Consider the following 15,431-nt stretch of genomic DNA (forward strand, 5'->3'; position numbering starts at 1 on the left):
AGGTGTTTTGGTCAGTGGCTTCGGCCCTGTTGTGTGTGAGGGCGGGTGTGACGTGTGAAATGTGCTCCAGTTCAGGCTGACGCTGAATTGGATGTAGGCTCCTGAGTGAAGGTGCTGCCAATGCCATACCTGCTGTGTGCTAAATAAAGTACTCCCAGCCATTGCATTGGGCAGCAAATAAGCTCACTCGTCTCTCCAGCGTTCTTCCTGGCGTAAAAACGCTACAATACATTCAATATCTTCGATTAGCCTTCAGCTTCAATTCTTTAAACTTTCTTCAATACTGAAACCAGGACAATGTTGCATTTTAAATATTAACAAATATCTTCAAAAACTAAGCTTCAAAACCAGACAATGGGATTAAAATTATCCATGTTATGATGTGTGTAAAAATTCATTGTCCGCCTTTGTGTAACATGCAATGGTGTGTGTGTGTGTGTGTGTGTGTGTGTGTGTGTGTGTGTGTGTGTTTATCTGTAAATCCTTGATTGGCTGTTTGCCATCAGTTGACCCATAGTAATGGACTTGGCCAAAGTTCATAGCCTAGTCTGAAGGCCAACGGTCTGTCAGGTTTTCTCTGTATTCCTTTGTATTCTTCTCTGCATTTATCCAACTCCTGCATTTAGTATTCATCACTAATCCTCATCTCTATTATATATAATAAAACTGTTAAGTTGGCATGTCTGTATATTTTTCTGTTCGTTTGTGCATGCATTATGTGTAAAACTACTTTTTGTTGCTGTTTAAATACATAACCTACATTACCTGTCAAAAATTCATTTTTATGTCATGCTTCATTTAATTCATGTTTATGTTGCTTCACCAGGCATTTAATAGAATAATAATAAGCTTGAATGACCATGAATCATATCAGAAATATTACACAATGTTTATTACTCAGCAATACCACCTGCTGATCAACGAGCAACACTAAAAACACTTTAAAATCTAAGACTTGACCAAATTGTCTCTAACACACAATCTGAAAGATACAGTATCTCTGAACAACTATTTTTAAATCAATATACTGTGTAACTAAATGAGGTTTTACAATTTATAAGGGAAAATAGAAAAGCACTATGTATTGTATTGATATTCGTAATGTAAAAAAGGTGGTATAGCCTATTGAATTAGTTTTAGCATAGCATATCACACTTGAGTGGTAGATATGATCAATCAGGTTTGGTTCAACACATTTTCAGCATAATAGTGACTCAGAATGCACACTTCCAAAAGGTTGAGCAGATCATTAACAGGCTATATATTAAAACAGTTGGCCCATTTTACCATCCTTTATAGATTTTAATCTTATTTCTTTTTTCAAGTTCCAGCATAAAGGTATATTCAACACTCCCATTGTGGCTCCCTGTGTTCATATTGTGATGATACCTTTTGTCATAATAATGGTACCATCTTCCATCTTTCCTTGGCCCAAATCCGAAAACATTCACCTGTGATAGAGAAAGAAAATTATTTATTTGTTTGCTCAATCCTGATAAGACAGAAGTTCTAGTCATAGGACCAGCTAGAAGCAAGATTTTAGATCACACTGTAACTTTAAATGGCCTTTCCGTTCTATCTAGTGCAACAGTGAAAGACCTTGGTGTGATTATAGATTCTAGTCTTTCATTTGAAGCTCATGTAGAATTATCACCAGGATAGCATTCTTTCACCTCAGGAATATTGCCAAGTTAAGGAATATATTGTCACTAAATCATGCAGAAAAACTAGTTTATGCTTTCATCATCTCTAGGTTGGACTATTGTAACGTCTTACTTTCTGGTTCTTCAACTAGGTGTATAAACAAGCTTCAGCTAGCCCAGAATGCAGCAGCGAGAGTCCTCACTGGAACCAGAAGATATGAGCACATCACCCCTATCTTATTTTTACTTCATTGGCTCGCTGTGAAATTCCTTATTGATTTTAAAATACTACTCTTGACATATAAAGCATTAAATGGTCTCGCACCACAGTATCTGAATGCAAGGCTAGTGTCTTACGATCCGCCACGCCTACTTCGATCAAAGGATGCAGGCTGCTTGTCAGTACCGCGTATTATAAAAACTACAGCTGGGGGCAGAGCTTTTTCTTACAAAGCCCCAAAGTTATGGAATAGTCTTCCAAATAGTGTTCGGGACTCAGACACAGTCTCAGTGTTTAAGTCTAGGCCTATTTATTTAATCAAGAATTTTTATAAATAGATTTGCCTTAGGTAAAAGAGCAGATCTGGGGGACTCATGGACGTAGAGTATTAGGTAACCTGGTATGTTTAGATGCTATCCTCACTCTCATTGATCACTCAGGTTTGTTGATGGTGAGGTGATTGGTTGCTTTACATTTCAGCGAGCCCTCATGTCTGGGTTTCCTTCTGGCTCTTCCTCTCAGTTATGCTGTTATAGTTAGTCTTGCCGGAGTCTCTGCTTTATACATTATACATTATGTGACTGTGACCATACCTAACTGTTATGTCTCCTCTTCTGCTCTACCTTCTCCTGTTCTCTCTCCCCCTCTCTCTCTTTCCCTCTCTCTTTTGAGCTACAGTGATACAGTGATCCAGACTCCCTCTGCCCTCTGGACCGGGCTGACCCATCCTGGTGCCCCACTTCTGGTAGGAGATCTCGTCACATGGATGCCCCGTGTGTCTCTTTGGGATGCATCCGATGTCTGGGAATGGTTTCACTCTACCATAAAGACGGTTCTGGCCTCGACTGATGTTGACAGCTGTTTCTCTGAGGACTTAACTTGGCTGCAGTCACTCGATAGTTCAGGACTGGAATTTCCTACCTGAGCCTCCAATAACTACCTGGACTCCATATTAATATCAATAAACATCAACTGTTATAGCTGAACTGCCTGCCACCTAACACACAGTATAAATGCAGATCAATTCTTGCTTTCTGTTTCACCCAAATGAGGACGGGTTCCCTGTTGAGTCTGGTTCCTGACTCTGATCTGATTCAATGCTCAGCTACTGTAACTGTTAGTGTTGACTCTACAATGTCAAGGTATTTTACTTGGGTCTAGTTTCTGCCCAGATATGAAAATATTTAGGTAATTTAGTATTTTAACATATATAGCAAAATCAATTTAAAGCATCTATACTGCGTAATTAGAAAGAAAACTACACTACCAACACCAACACTGATTTATTCAAATGTTGAATGACTGTAACTATTATTACTGTACATTAGCAGCACATTTTGCATGCTAGTTCCATTATGTTAATTAAAACATTCATGATAAGTCAAATGTTGGTCAAATTAGTTTTGTTGGCTCTATCAACAGCATGGGGATATAACCATGGGCATTTCAACGGGTAATCAATGACCCTTCTGACACAGGGGAACAAAGTGTTGGTTTATATGTTAATGTGCAGTGTTTATAAAAAGTCTATTTACCGCAGATTTTTATTATGTTTAAAATGATACATGGATATATTTATTTATTTATTTATTTATTTATATAGATTTATTATTTATTTAGACAGATTTATTGTGACTTAGCCAACAAATTAAAAAAGAAACAAATAGCATAGAAATAGGAATTTGATGATTTAAAATGATCATAGAGAATTTTAAGGTAAGAATTTACCAGTTTTTGATTTGGTGGTTTGTTCATTCGTTGTTGTTTTTTTTTTGTTTTGTTTTTTTAATGCGTTGCAATAAATAAATAAATTTGCAAAAGCATATCTTCTATACATTTATTTTGGCATATTTCTCTTGTTTTCAATAGTGTTTAATATTGATAGGCATTTTTCGGATATACAGTAGTAATGGCTCAATTGAGTTTGTTAGTTGCCAATCAGAGGGTTGGGCATTCAAGGGCCGCCACTGCCGGATCACCACTGCTGTATTCTTGAGCTTAACCCTATGCCTGATTCAACCCATCCACTGCATGCAGTGTCAGTCCCAAAAATGAGAAAATTAAAGGGGGTTGCATAAGAAAGGGCATCAGGAGTAAAATGTGTGCCAAAACTTGTAAATCAAGAAATCCAGTGTGGTGATAGACAGAGCCCAAGGAAAAAAAATCTGTAGATATTTCTTCATCTTCAACGTCAAATTGTCCTGCAGATTTTGTATTGTAATAGTTTGGAATATGTAGGTTCTCCTCTACTTTGAAAAAAGCACTATAGGGTGGTGCTGCTAACACCATGCTTTGGGGGGGCTTGATTTCTTAAACATATCAGATGTTATTGCTATGTCCCCTTTAAATGTATGTGCCCACTGTGTCCATTGGCTTGGGGTGGGGTGGTGGTGGTGGCGCAGGGTGCATGGGCCCACTCATCATTGTTGTAACTACCTGTACAGTTATTATTGATATTATTATTATTATTACTATTATTATTATTATTATTAATTAGAAGACACACCCTGATAATTGTGGAAAAAAAAGAATAGAAAAATAGTGACCTCACCTCATCACACATATGCAAAGCCAATATGAGGATGAGAAACCCAGTGGAAGGATATTTTCCCCGTTTCTTTAACCATCTTGTGTAGACATATCTCATAAACTCAGGGCTCATGATCATGACCTTTGATGATAATCAATGAGGATTTTGTAAGGAGAAAAGCTGCTTTCATTAATAATTTTAGATATTATATTAGCATATTTTAGATATTATATTAGCATATTGTATCAGTACCCCCAGACCATACTGTATAATTATGGTTATCCCAGTACTGAATTCAGTGTTGTTTAGCTCTAATACTGTCATCAGCATCTAAAATGCATTATTAGAAAGATTTACTTACCTTATCTTTGTTTGCTTTTATTGTGTGTTTCACATATCGATATGTGCTAAAGAAATAAACAAAAAAAGGATACATCCCATATAAACAAAATGCACCTACAGTATCCTCTTGGTGTCATATGACGTACAAATCAATTTCACTTATTGGCAGGTGTGTGTCCTCACTGGGTAATGTTTTTATTGGTGAAGATACTAATGAGCCACTTCATGTCTAAAACTTTAAATGGCAGCAGGACCAGATGTGTGGAGTTGTCCAGGTCCATAGCACTCTCAGGGTATATGGCTCGATGCGTTGTCTTCAAACCAACATCCCTCTCATACCCTACGGTGGGACCCTGATTCATCCTGTTGCACAGTATATCAGAGTGAGTATATAAGTAAGTAGATAAATTGGAGAACAGATGGGTGGAGGGGAAGTTAGGTAAATTGGTAGATGGGTTGGTAGGGCAGTGGATCAGGTGGTACACTGTAAAAAAAATGTTGTGGGTGGTAAAATCTACCCTTGAAAATAGTCTATGTTTACCTATTATGTTAGTCAGCAAGTTTAATTATATAATAATGTCTAATATTCACTTACACTTTGTAATTATTTACAGTAATAACTGCAACCTACAAAAACATTGTAATATATACCCAAAAACTATTTGGGACACACATTTTTTTGGGCGTGCTGGACTGTGGAAGTGTAGCGGACTTCATTTGTCAAGCTTCTGGGCTGATGGTAAGGTATCATTGTAACATGCTGTCTATTTATCATATTTTAACTTTAAATTTAAAAAAATTGTGCATAAATTAAAAATGCAATTGTCCAGTGATGCTGTTGATACGGAGTTAAACATAGTGTTTCTAGGACACCTGATTTCGAAATGATGTCCTTAATCCCTTCCCTCATCTGCACCAGTTTATATTAATTTAACCTACCTAAAATTAAGACAGTAACTGTACACACCATTTTCCTTTTGTAACATGAATATGACTGACGTTAAGATGCGCAGCAATGAATTATGATTAGGTTATTGCCATAAATCATATATCAGAAATAAAGAAGTGTTATAATGTTATGTTGAAATGTAAAATAAAATGTTACAATTTTAAATATTTATACCAGTGTGCATGTGTCTGTCCATAGGAATAAGACTTTCCTGTTTTTATGTGTTGGACTTATTTGTCTGCATGAGGTGAATTTGCCTGCATTTGACTGTTTAGGTTTCCTCCCACAGTCCAAACATATGCAGGTTAGGCTAATTGACACTTTAAGAAGTCACTTTATGCACATTTGCACACCTCAGCCATTTTTACATTTCTTATATGGACAAATTTCTATTTTCTTCTTTTATATTTCTATATTATATCTATTTTGTTCTTATTTGTACAGTCTATTTTTATTTTACTTAGCACAGTATATTTTAGCAGGTTAATTTCATTTTTCTGCAATATTTCTTTTACTGCAATATATCTTAATTTTTAATTGTACAGTATATTTTACCAGTTAACTTTATTTTCTACCGTATTTCCTTTATTCATATTTATTTCCTATGTTCAGGCTTTCATTTTAAGGTCACTGGTAGTCGAAAAAGCATTTCACTGCATATCGTACTGTGTATGACTGTGTACGTGACAAACAAAATTTAAATTTGAATTTGATTTGAATTGCGGTTTCCAAATTGCCCATAGTGTGTGTATGTGTGTGTGCCCTGCGATGGAGTGGCACCCTGTCCAGGGTGTACCCTGCCTTGTGCCCTAAGCCTTCTGGGATAGGCTCCAGGCCCTTGTAACCCTGAATATAGGATTAAGCGGTATAAAAGATTAGTAAGTGAGTGAGTAAAAGTCTTCAAAAAGCTTCAAACTGATTTGAGTTGCAATGATGATGTAGTTTGGATGAACTCAGGGAAAGTTTGGACATTTCTCTTTATAAATGCCACGCCCCATTCCACACCATATCCCATAGATGTAGGGCGTTAAATTTGCTCTTAAGTTATTGCTTGCATTGAATGTTTTTTTTTTTTGCCGTTTAAAGAATAATCAGGAAGGCCAAACAAAACAAACCGTGGAAGTCCCATGGCTGAGGACGATCTGAAAGACATGTCTATTGTAATAGAGGGCATCCAAGTGATCAGTGGGTGTGGATAGAAAACCGAGGCATGCATGTTGTTGATGGGTTTGATCAATCCCCTTAACCTTAAGTATTCCAAGAAGCTCAAGAATACTTTTCCAGTAGTAACATTTTTTTTTTCTAAAGCTTTTTTGGGGGGCTTGATGGAGGTTTGCATGTGTCAAATAGACACATTTGGTTCAACAAATAAGCACGCTAAGTTCAATGATGAACAGGTAGACACACTATTGATTTAATTTGATCCATTTTATTTTATTTATTTTATTTTATTGATAAATTTTTTTAGCCTAATATCTATTTTCTTTATTTCTACTTTGCATGGTAACAGTTTTTGAAAGAAAACAAAAAATACAAATTATAGATTCTTGTGTTGCATTTGAATATGTGGAGAAAAAGGTAGTTTTGTGCCTCATTTCTCATATATATATCGTGGGGGAAATAAGTATTTGATCCCCCACAGATATTCTAAGTTTGCCCATTTACAAAGAAATGAAGGGTCTATAATTTTTTATCATAGGTTTATGGTAAAGGATTGCAACAGAATATCAACCAAAAATCCAGAAAAATCACATAATACAAATGTTATGAATTAAGTTGCATTTCAATGAGGGAAATAAGTATTTGATCCCCTACCAACCAACAATAATTCTGCCTCTCACAGACTGGCTATGTGCTCTTGTGGTACATATTAATTTAAGAAGGTGCTCCTAACATCAGTTTGGTAGGCCTATATGTATAAAAGCCATCTGTCCACAAAATCTCTATCCATTCAAACCTCACCAAGCTTGGTGAGAAGAAGACAACTTCTGAAACGATTATTTACAAATAGAAGAAATACAAAGTAACAATTAATGGCCCTATATGCAAGATTTCACCTCATGAAGTAAGAATAATCATGAGAAAAATAAGGGACCAGCCCAGGACTACACGGGAGGAGCTTGTGAATGATCTCAAGGCAGTTGGGAGGACAGTCACCAAACAAACCATTGGTGACACAATACGCCTGCATGGATTAAAATCCTTCAGCGCAGCAAGGCTTCCCCTCCTCAAGAAGACACATGTACAGACCCGTCTGAGGTTTGCCAATGAACAGAGAAAGATTGGGACAAACTGCTGTGGTCAGATGAGACCAAAAGAGCTCTTTGTCATCAACTCGACTTGCTGTTTTCGGAGGAAGAAAAATGCTGACTTTGACACTAAGAACACCACAGTCCCTACAGTCAAGCACGGAGGTGGAAACATTATGCTTTGGCTTTGACTTTGCTGCACTGAGGGGCCAATAGATGAGGCCATGTGTTGTTAAATTTTGGATGAGAACCTCCTGAAGATGGATTGTGGATGGATCTTTCAGCATGAAAATGACCCCAAACATACTGCCAAGGCAACTAAGGAGTGGCTCAAGAATAAGCACATTAAGGTTATGGAGTGGTCTAGCCAGTCTTCAGACATTAATCCAATAAAAAAAATTCACAGAGAGAGCTGTAACTTCGAGTGGCCAAGCAACAGGCAAGAAACCTTAAACATTTAGAGAAGATATGTAAAGAATAGCGGATCAAAATGCATCCCAAGATGTGTGCAAATCTGGTAAACAACTACAAGAAACGTCTTCCCATTGTGCTTTCCAGCAAGGGTTTCTCTACCAAGTACCAAGTCATGTTTTGCTTGGGGATCAAACACGTATTTCCCTCATTGAAATGCAACTTCATTCATAACATTTGTATCATGTGCTTTTTTTAATTATAAAGTAATTCATTATGTGATGTATTGGGTAGATTTTACCTAATTTTAATCGGCATGTTATAGCTTATTCGTTTAGGATGAAAAATATGGGGTAAAATGTACCCAAATAAGCTGAACGCAAATTGTTACCTCACATTTTTGGGGGTAGATTCTATAGGTTTTTTTTTTTTTTTACAGTGTATGTAGGTACATGGATGGCCAAATAGGTAGGTAAGGAGATCAGTGGGTGAGTGTATTCATGTTCACCTGAAAATGAAATCATGAGCATCAATTAGGTGACCATAGTGAGATCCAATCAGGTTGTCTGAGTTGCCCACCACAGCACAGGTTCTGCAGCGATCAGGACCAGCATCATTGTAATGTTCCCCATCAGGGAAGTGTGAGAACAAAGGCTCTACAATGTCACAGTATTTCACTTTACGTTTTGATGGTTGTAGCTTCTGCCCAGACATGAAACGATTAGATTATTTTAGTATTTACATGTATACAGTATAGTAAACTCAATTTGAAGCACACATACTGCCGAATTAGTTAGAAAACTATTATATCAACATTTGTTTATTTTGGGGCTAATTGACATGATTCCTACAGTAGTTAGTCACTACAGAATGTAAGCTATCCAGTACCATTCTAATGTGCTAGCTATTGTTACTGTACATTGGCAACATTCATTATAATATAATAAAAGTAATTATTTTTAATTAATTAATCAATAAAATATTAATCATCTACTTCTTGAGCTAATCTGTTGTCTTGGATTTGTGTTTCATGCTGGAAGGGTTTCCTTCATCTTTAGCTGTTTCTTCTCACGTACCTCTAACCCTTAAACTAATGCTGTGCAAATTAACCTTAGGACATTTCAATGTGAGTTTAAATCTAATTACATTATAAAATTACTGTCTTTATAAAGTAATCAGTTACATTACAGCATTACCCCCTGATAAAAGTAACTAGTTAAAATACTTTAACACATTGCAGCAAATTAAAACTCCTTTGTGATTCCTCATGCATGTTGTTTTAGTCAAGACCTTTTAAATTATTCTACTATCATTACTCAGTGAAGTTTGGCCCATAATTTGTTTTCGGTTTGTTATCGGTGCTGTAAGTACAGTTCATCATGATTCACAGCACACACACCCACACACACTAACGGAGTGGGAGTGACTGCTGTCTGGTCACATGCTTATATTTAACTATTTTAATTTGTTTACAATACTCAAAATAATCAAAATGTTTTGTCCCTATGTAATTTTTAGACTTTCTGTGTCCATATTTTACTTAATTTCTTTCACACCTGTTTCTGTTATAAACAGTAGCAAAAGCAGTAAGAGGAAAGAGAAAACTCCATATTTAAATTGAAATGCAAAATCAACAATAACTAGATAGGAGGCAAATTAATCAATAAGGAAATTCCAACTGACAAGAACTCAAAATACCGAAGTCAAATGGAGCTGAAGATAAACCGAGAAACAACACAGCAGAAAGATGAAGGGGAAAAAAAAATGTTGCAGAGAGTATGATTGAGTGAGCTGGTTATATATACTCAGCAAAAAAAAAAAAACGTCCCAGGACTGTGCATTTCAAAAATAATGTTGTAAAAATCCAAATAACTGATCTTCATTGTAAAGGGTTTAAACAATGTTTTCCATGCATGTTCAATTAACCATAATTAATTAATTAACATGCACCTGTGGAATGGTCGTTAAGACCTTACAGAAAGTAGGCATTTAAGGTCACAGTTCTAAAAACGCAGGACACTAAAGAGACTTGTCTACCGACTGTGAAAAACACCCAAAGAAAGATGCCCAGGGTCCCTGCTCATCTGCGTGAACGTGCATTAGGCATGCTGCAGGGAGGCGTGAGGACTGCTGATGTGGCTAGGGCGATAAATCGCCATGTCCGCACTGTGAGACGCCTAAGACGGCGCTACAGGGAGACAGAAAGGACGGCTGATTATCCTCGTGGTGGAAGACCACGTGTAACGACACCTGCACAGGATGGGTACATCCGAATATCACACCTGCGTGACAGGTACAGGATGGCCACAACAACTGCCCGAGTCACACCAGGAACACACAATCCCTCCATCAGTGCTCAGACTGTCCGCAATAGGCAGTCCATGAGGAGGAGATGCACTGCAGTACTTCAAGCAGCTGGTGGCCACACCAGATACTGACTGGTACTTTTGATTTTGAACCTCCCTTTATTCAGGGACACATTGGGAAACATTTTTAGTTTATGTCTTATGGTGTTGACTCTTTTAGTGTTCATACAAATATTTATACATTGGGTTTACTGAAAGTAAAAACAGTTGAAAGTCAGAGAACGGTTCTTTTTTTGCTGAGTATATATATATATGATCATTTCCCTAAATGCTTTCTTTTTGCTATATTTAACTATTTTAATTTGTTCACAATAATCAAAATAATCAAAATAAACATTTTAAAAAGACCCTATGTAATTTTTAGACTTTCTGTGTCCATATTTTATTAATTTCTTTCACACTTGTTTCTGTTATAAACAGTAGCAAAAGCAGTAAGAGAAAAGTGAAAGAACCATATTTAAATTGACATGCAAAATCAACAATAACTAGACAGGAGGCAAATTAATCAATAAGGAAATTCCAACTGACAAGAACTCAAAATACCGAAGTCAAATAGAGCTGAAGATAAACCGAGAAACAACACAGCAGAAAGATGCAGGGAAAAAAAATGTTGCAGAGAGTATGATTGAGTGAGCTGGATATATAGATAGAATAAATGAAATAGAAACATGTAAAACTTCTACATTTTCTTCAGCCTAAAGCAGCACAATGTGAATAAATAATGCAAAATACTTTTTATTCTACCTACAGTATATTTAAAAGTAGTGGCTAGGTACTTTAGGTACTTTACTTTATCTTTCAAAGTCTGATGAGGCTCCTTATCCTCAAATAAACCTAAATAAAAACTAAAATAAAAGTAAAAAAATACTTAGTTCAACAAATCAATCTTCTACTATATATATTTGTACGATTTTTATAGCTTTTATAGAATGGACAGAAACTTGGAATAAAATCATTAAAGAATAAAAATTAAACAAGACATTTTAAAGGAATTTTAATGTATTTGTTCTTCCCAGCCACCAGTCAAGTGTGATGCTGCTGAGATTGCTGTTATTCCTGTTCATAAGTTTTGGCACCTGGCCGTCGTAGTGCTCTATGAACCACTCGTCCTTGTTTATGCAGTTCATACACATGCACATCTTCATCGGTAAGATATCCCATGAGATTTGTTGATTGGCAATGAAGCAGTACAAGATCATGCAGGTGACAGACAGGCATGTTAAAACTAGATAAATCCTCATGTTAATTCCCCTCAAGTTCAAGATTTAATCTTGTTCCTTCAAACTTATGAGTGAAGGTCTCTCCAGATGCTCTGGACTTGTATTTAAATTGCGGACGTGCATGGCCACAATACCAATGTTACAAGACCAACCCTCCTTCAACATTGTGTGTACAGAAAAAATGAACGCCTGTTTGCAAACTCAAATAAACTAAATTATTGTTAGTTTTTTTTTTAAGGTGAGACAGTACAGTGTAAACATCACTTTTTTTTTTACATGCAGGCTTATTGGTTTTTGTCCACCTTAACCAGTTTGCATTAAATAAACAAAATTGTGTAATTATTTTTCTTTCACAATTTTCTTTTGAAAGTTCTACTTATTTTTTTACAAAACTGTTTTAAAGTGTTTTAATGTTCACCTGATTAGATAAAGCCCAGCTCAGGTTAAAAGTTCTTAAAAGAAAGATGATGTACTGTATAGTACACAAGCCATAAGAAATTAAACAATAGACCCATTTAATGTTAGTAAATATTATAAAAGTAACTTTTTTACCAGGTAGCAAAGTTTTGCCTGAAAATAAAACAAGTTTATCTGAATATACAAGGTCACATCCTCTGCAGGAGTACTCCAGTACACACTTGAGTTAACCAATGTGACCAAGACTTACTCAGTGGATGAACTTTTGCCTTACCCTTTTCTTTCTGGTTTTAGAAAAATACAGGGCAAAAGAGAGACACAATTTTGGTACTATAGGTAAAAAAGGCTGCACTGGAACTACAGTCTATAGAAATTGTAGAAGTGACATAGTTAATATTGTCGCCTTGGTGGCAGTTAAATTTTAATTCTGGGTTAAAAGATGATCATGCAGGGACTTGCTGTGAAATGAAAAGCAAAAAGTGTGAGTCAAAAATACATATTATTAATATCTTATGTGCTGGTGTTGCGTTAAAACCTACAGAGCAAAAAAGGACAGAGACACAAACACGTAACCCAAACCAAAGTGTATTATACAAAAAAAATTAAAATAAAAGAGTCTTAGTAGGGAAGACGATTACCCACAATTCCGCAGCACAAGAGAGAGAAAAAACGTTGTCTCAGTTGTGATCAGGTGACGCTCAGCGTCAAAACAAGAAATGCATGCGTATTTATACTTACTACTCGTAAACCAAGACTTGCTCGTTTTTCAATAAATATGTATTAAAAATCTTTGCTCGTCTTGCGGAACACTCGCAAACTGTGTTACTCGCAATCCGAGGTTTCACTGTATATCCAAAAAAAAAAATAGGCTACCACTTTTTTAACATACTGTAATCTCCTTGCTTTTCAATGCACTTTGTCCGTCCATAACAAATTTTCGTATTCCCTCATTAAAAAATGGTTTTGGCCACTGTCTTCACTTCATCAGCCTCAGGGAACCAATCAGAGGAAAGTCCGATAGAGTAAGATCAGGACTATAAGGACAATGCTCTAACACCTCAAAAAGTTTTTGCAAAGTGTGGGCAGAAGTGTCCTTTTTGAGGGCTAACACTTGTGCAACCTTCCTTAAACTTCTCTACACACTTCTTTGGGACAAAACACTTTGTATTTTTAATATTGACGAAAGTCTGTGATAAATAAAGGCACCAGGTACACCAGGTGTCACAACCTTTATGCAAACCTTAAAAAGAAATCAAAAACACTCTCTTTAAGAAATTTATTCATAAAGTTTGTTGTGAATGACTGAGACTGAGAAAGGTTGTAGGTCAGATTACCCACAGTGTAGCATGTGTAAAATGTACTGCACTTAAAACTAAATATATATTTTGTCATTGTTTCCATAAGTTGTGGTATGCAACATATAATAGTACAAATATGTAAGTCAGTTTATTTGCCTAAAAATAGGGTGTGGCATAAAACCTAAATAGTGGCAGTTTTATTGGCAATATTTTAGATATAACTGGATATATATACTCAGCAAAAAAAGAAACATCCTCTGACTTTCAACTGTTTTTACTTTTAGTAAACCTAATGTGTAAATATTTGTATGGACACTAAAAGAGTCAACACCATAAGACATAAACTAAAAATGTTTCCCAATGTGTCCCTGAATGAAGGGAGGCTTAAAATCAAAAGTACCAGTCAGTATCTGGTGTGGCCACCAGCTGCTTGAAGTACTGCAGTGCATCTCCTCCTCATGGACTGCCTATTGCGGACAGTCTGAGCACTGATGGAGGGATTGTGTGTTTCTGGTGTGACTCGGGCAGTTGTTGTGGCCATCCTGTACCTGTCACGCAGGTGTGATATTCGGATGTACCGATCCTGTGCAGGTGTTGTTACACGTGGTCTTCCACTGCGAGGATGATCAGCCGTGCTTCCTGTCTCCCCTGTAGCGCCGTCTTAGGCGTCTCACAGTGCGGACATGGCGATTTATTGCCCTAGCCACATCAGCAGTCCTCATGCCTCCCTGCAGCATGCCTAATGCACGTTCACGCAGATGAGCAGGGACCCTGGGCATCTTTCTTTGGGTGTTTTTTACAGTCGGTAGACAAGTCTCTTTAGTGTCCTGCGTTTAGGTCTTCAGCTGTTAAGGTCTTAACGACCATTCCACAGGTGCATGTTAATTAATTGATTATGGTTAATTAAACATGCATGGAAAACATTGTTTAAACCCTTTACAATGAAGATCTGTAAAGTTAGAGAGTTTAAGTAAGAAACTGTGAAGAAATAAATTCACTCTAAACATATCTAGATACAGTGTTTATATGAGAACAGGAACTAAGAAGGATAAACTGGTGTGTATCTGGTGTGTTTACAGTCTTAGATGATTGCAGTTTAAACACACGATATGATGAAGAATACCAGGGAATCACATGACATTTTATGGTTCGGATAAAACGCTCCCGCCAGATCTTGCAGATAAAAGTTTTCATAAATAGACACTGTATAAACACAAAATCAACATTGTGATGTCTGACAGGGGAGGGTGAGGTTGGGTTATTGAGAATTAGCGCTACGGTAAGGGCATTGGTAAGTTATTATCATCTGATTTTATCTCTAATTTAGGATTGGTTAATTCCTATATTTGCGGTGGATTGGCACCCTATCCAGGGTGTACCCTGCCTCATGCCCTAAGCCTCCTGGGATAGGCTCCACCCTGAATACAGGATAAAGCGGTCCAAAAGATGAGTGAGTGAGAGTAATTCCTATATCCAATATCAGTATCTCACTTTGTCTGGATTTATCCAGCCTTATGCCCTCATGACGTCCCACACAACCATGTACAACAGGTTAAGCATTATAAAGAATGAATAAGATTAAGTGTTCTACTTTAAGAAATGTATGTGCGCTATGAGGAACAAAGGAGTTCTGGACATTAATGCTGATTTATGACAATGTTGCTGGTAGACAAGAATAATATATGATGGAAAATAGTTCTTAAATTTAATATTAAAACTAGTTTTGGTTTTCCAGCTACATGCAATACAGCATAGGTCAAGGACGATTAAAAAAAAATAAAAAATA

The 15,431-nt window shown here is 36.5% G+C and overlaps 1 protein-coding gene across 1 annotated transcript; it reads right to left on the reverse strand.

Annotated features, from left to right (window-relative positions):
* Positions 1–1,283: 1,283 nt before the first annotated feature.
* On the reverse strand, positions 1,284–11,951 carry LOC128514910 (CMP-N-acetylneuraminate-beta-galactosamide-alpha-2,3-sialyltransferase 2-like). The gene is made up of 6 exons (XM_053488832.1): positions 11,725–11,951; positions 8,853–9,047; positions 4,919–5,098; positions 4,755–4,800; positions 4,415–4,534; positions 1,284–1,451 (listed from the first exon to the last, which is right to left on the reverse strand). The coding sequence occupies exons 1-6, from the start codon at positions 11,949–11,951 to the stop codon at positions 1,284–1,286; spliced, it is 936 nt and encodes a 311-aa protein (XP_053344807.1).
* Positions 11,952–15,431: the final 3,480 nt, after the last annotated feature.

Source organism: Clarias gariepinus, chromosome 2 (genome assembly GCF_024256425.1).
Source record: "Clarias gariepinus isolate MV-2021 ecotype Netherlands chromosome 2, CGAR_prim_01v2, whole genome shotgun sequence".
Lineage (NCBI taxonomy): Eukaryota > Metazoa > Chordata > Actinopteri > Siluriformes > Clariidae > Clarias > Clarias gariepinus.

What these genes read in the sequence shown, in the direction of transcription:
- LOC128514910 (XM_053488832.1), bottom strand. Translation starts at nt 11,951, where the DNA reads ATGAGGATTTATCTAGTTTTAACATGCCTGTCTGTCACCTGCATGATC. An exon ending in ATCACACTTGACTGGTGGCT is followed by an intron (nt 9,048 to 11,724) that starts GGGAAGAACAAA and finishes CATGTCTGGGCA; the next exon opens with GAAGCTACAACCATCAAAAC. An exon ending in ACCAATAAAAACATTACCCA is followed by an intron (nt 4,801 to 4,918) that starts GTGAGGACACAC and finishes TTATTTCTTTAG; the next exon opens with CACATATCGATATGTGAAAC.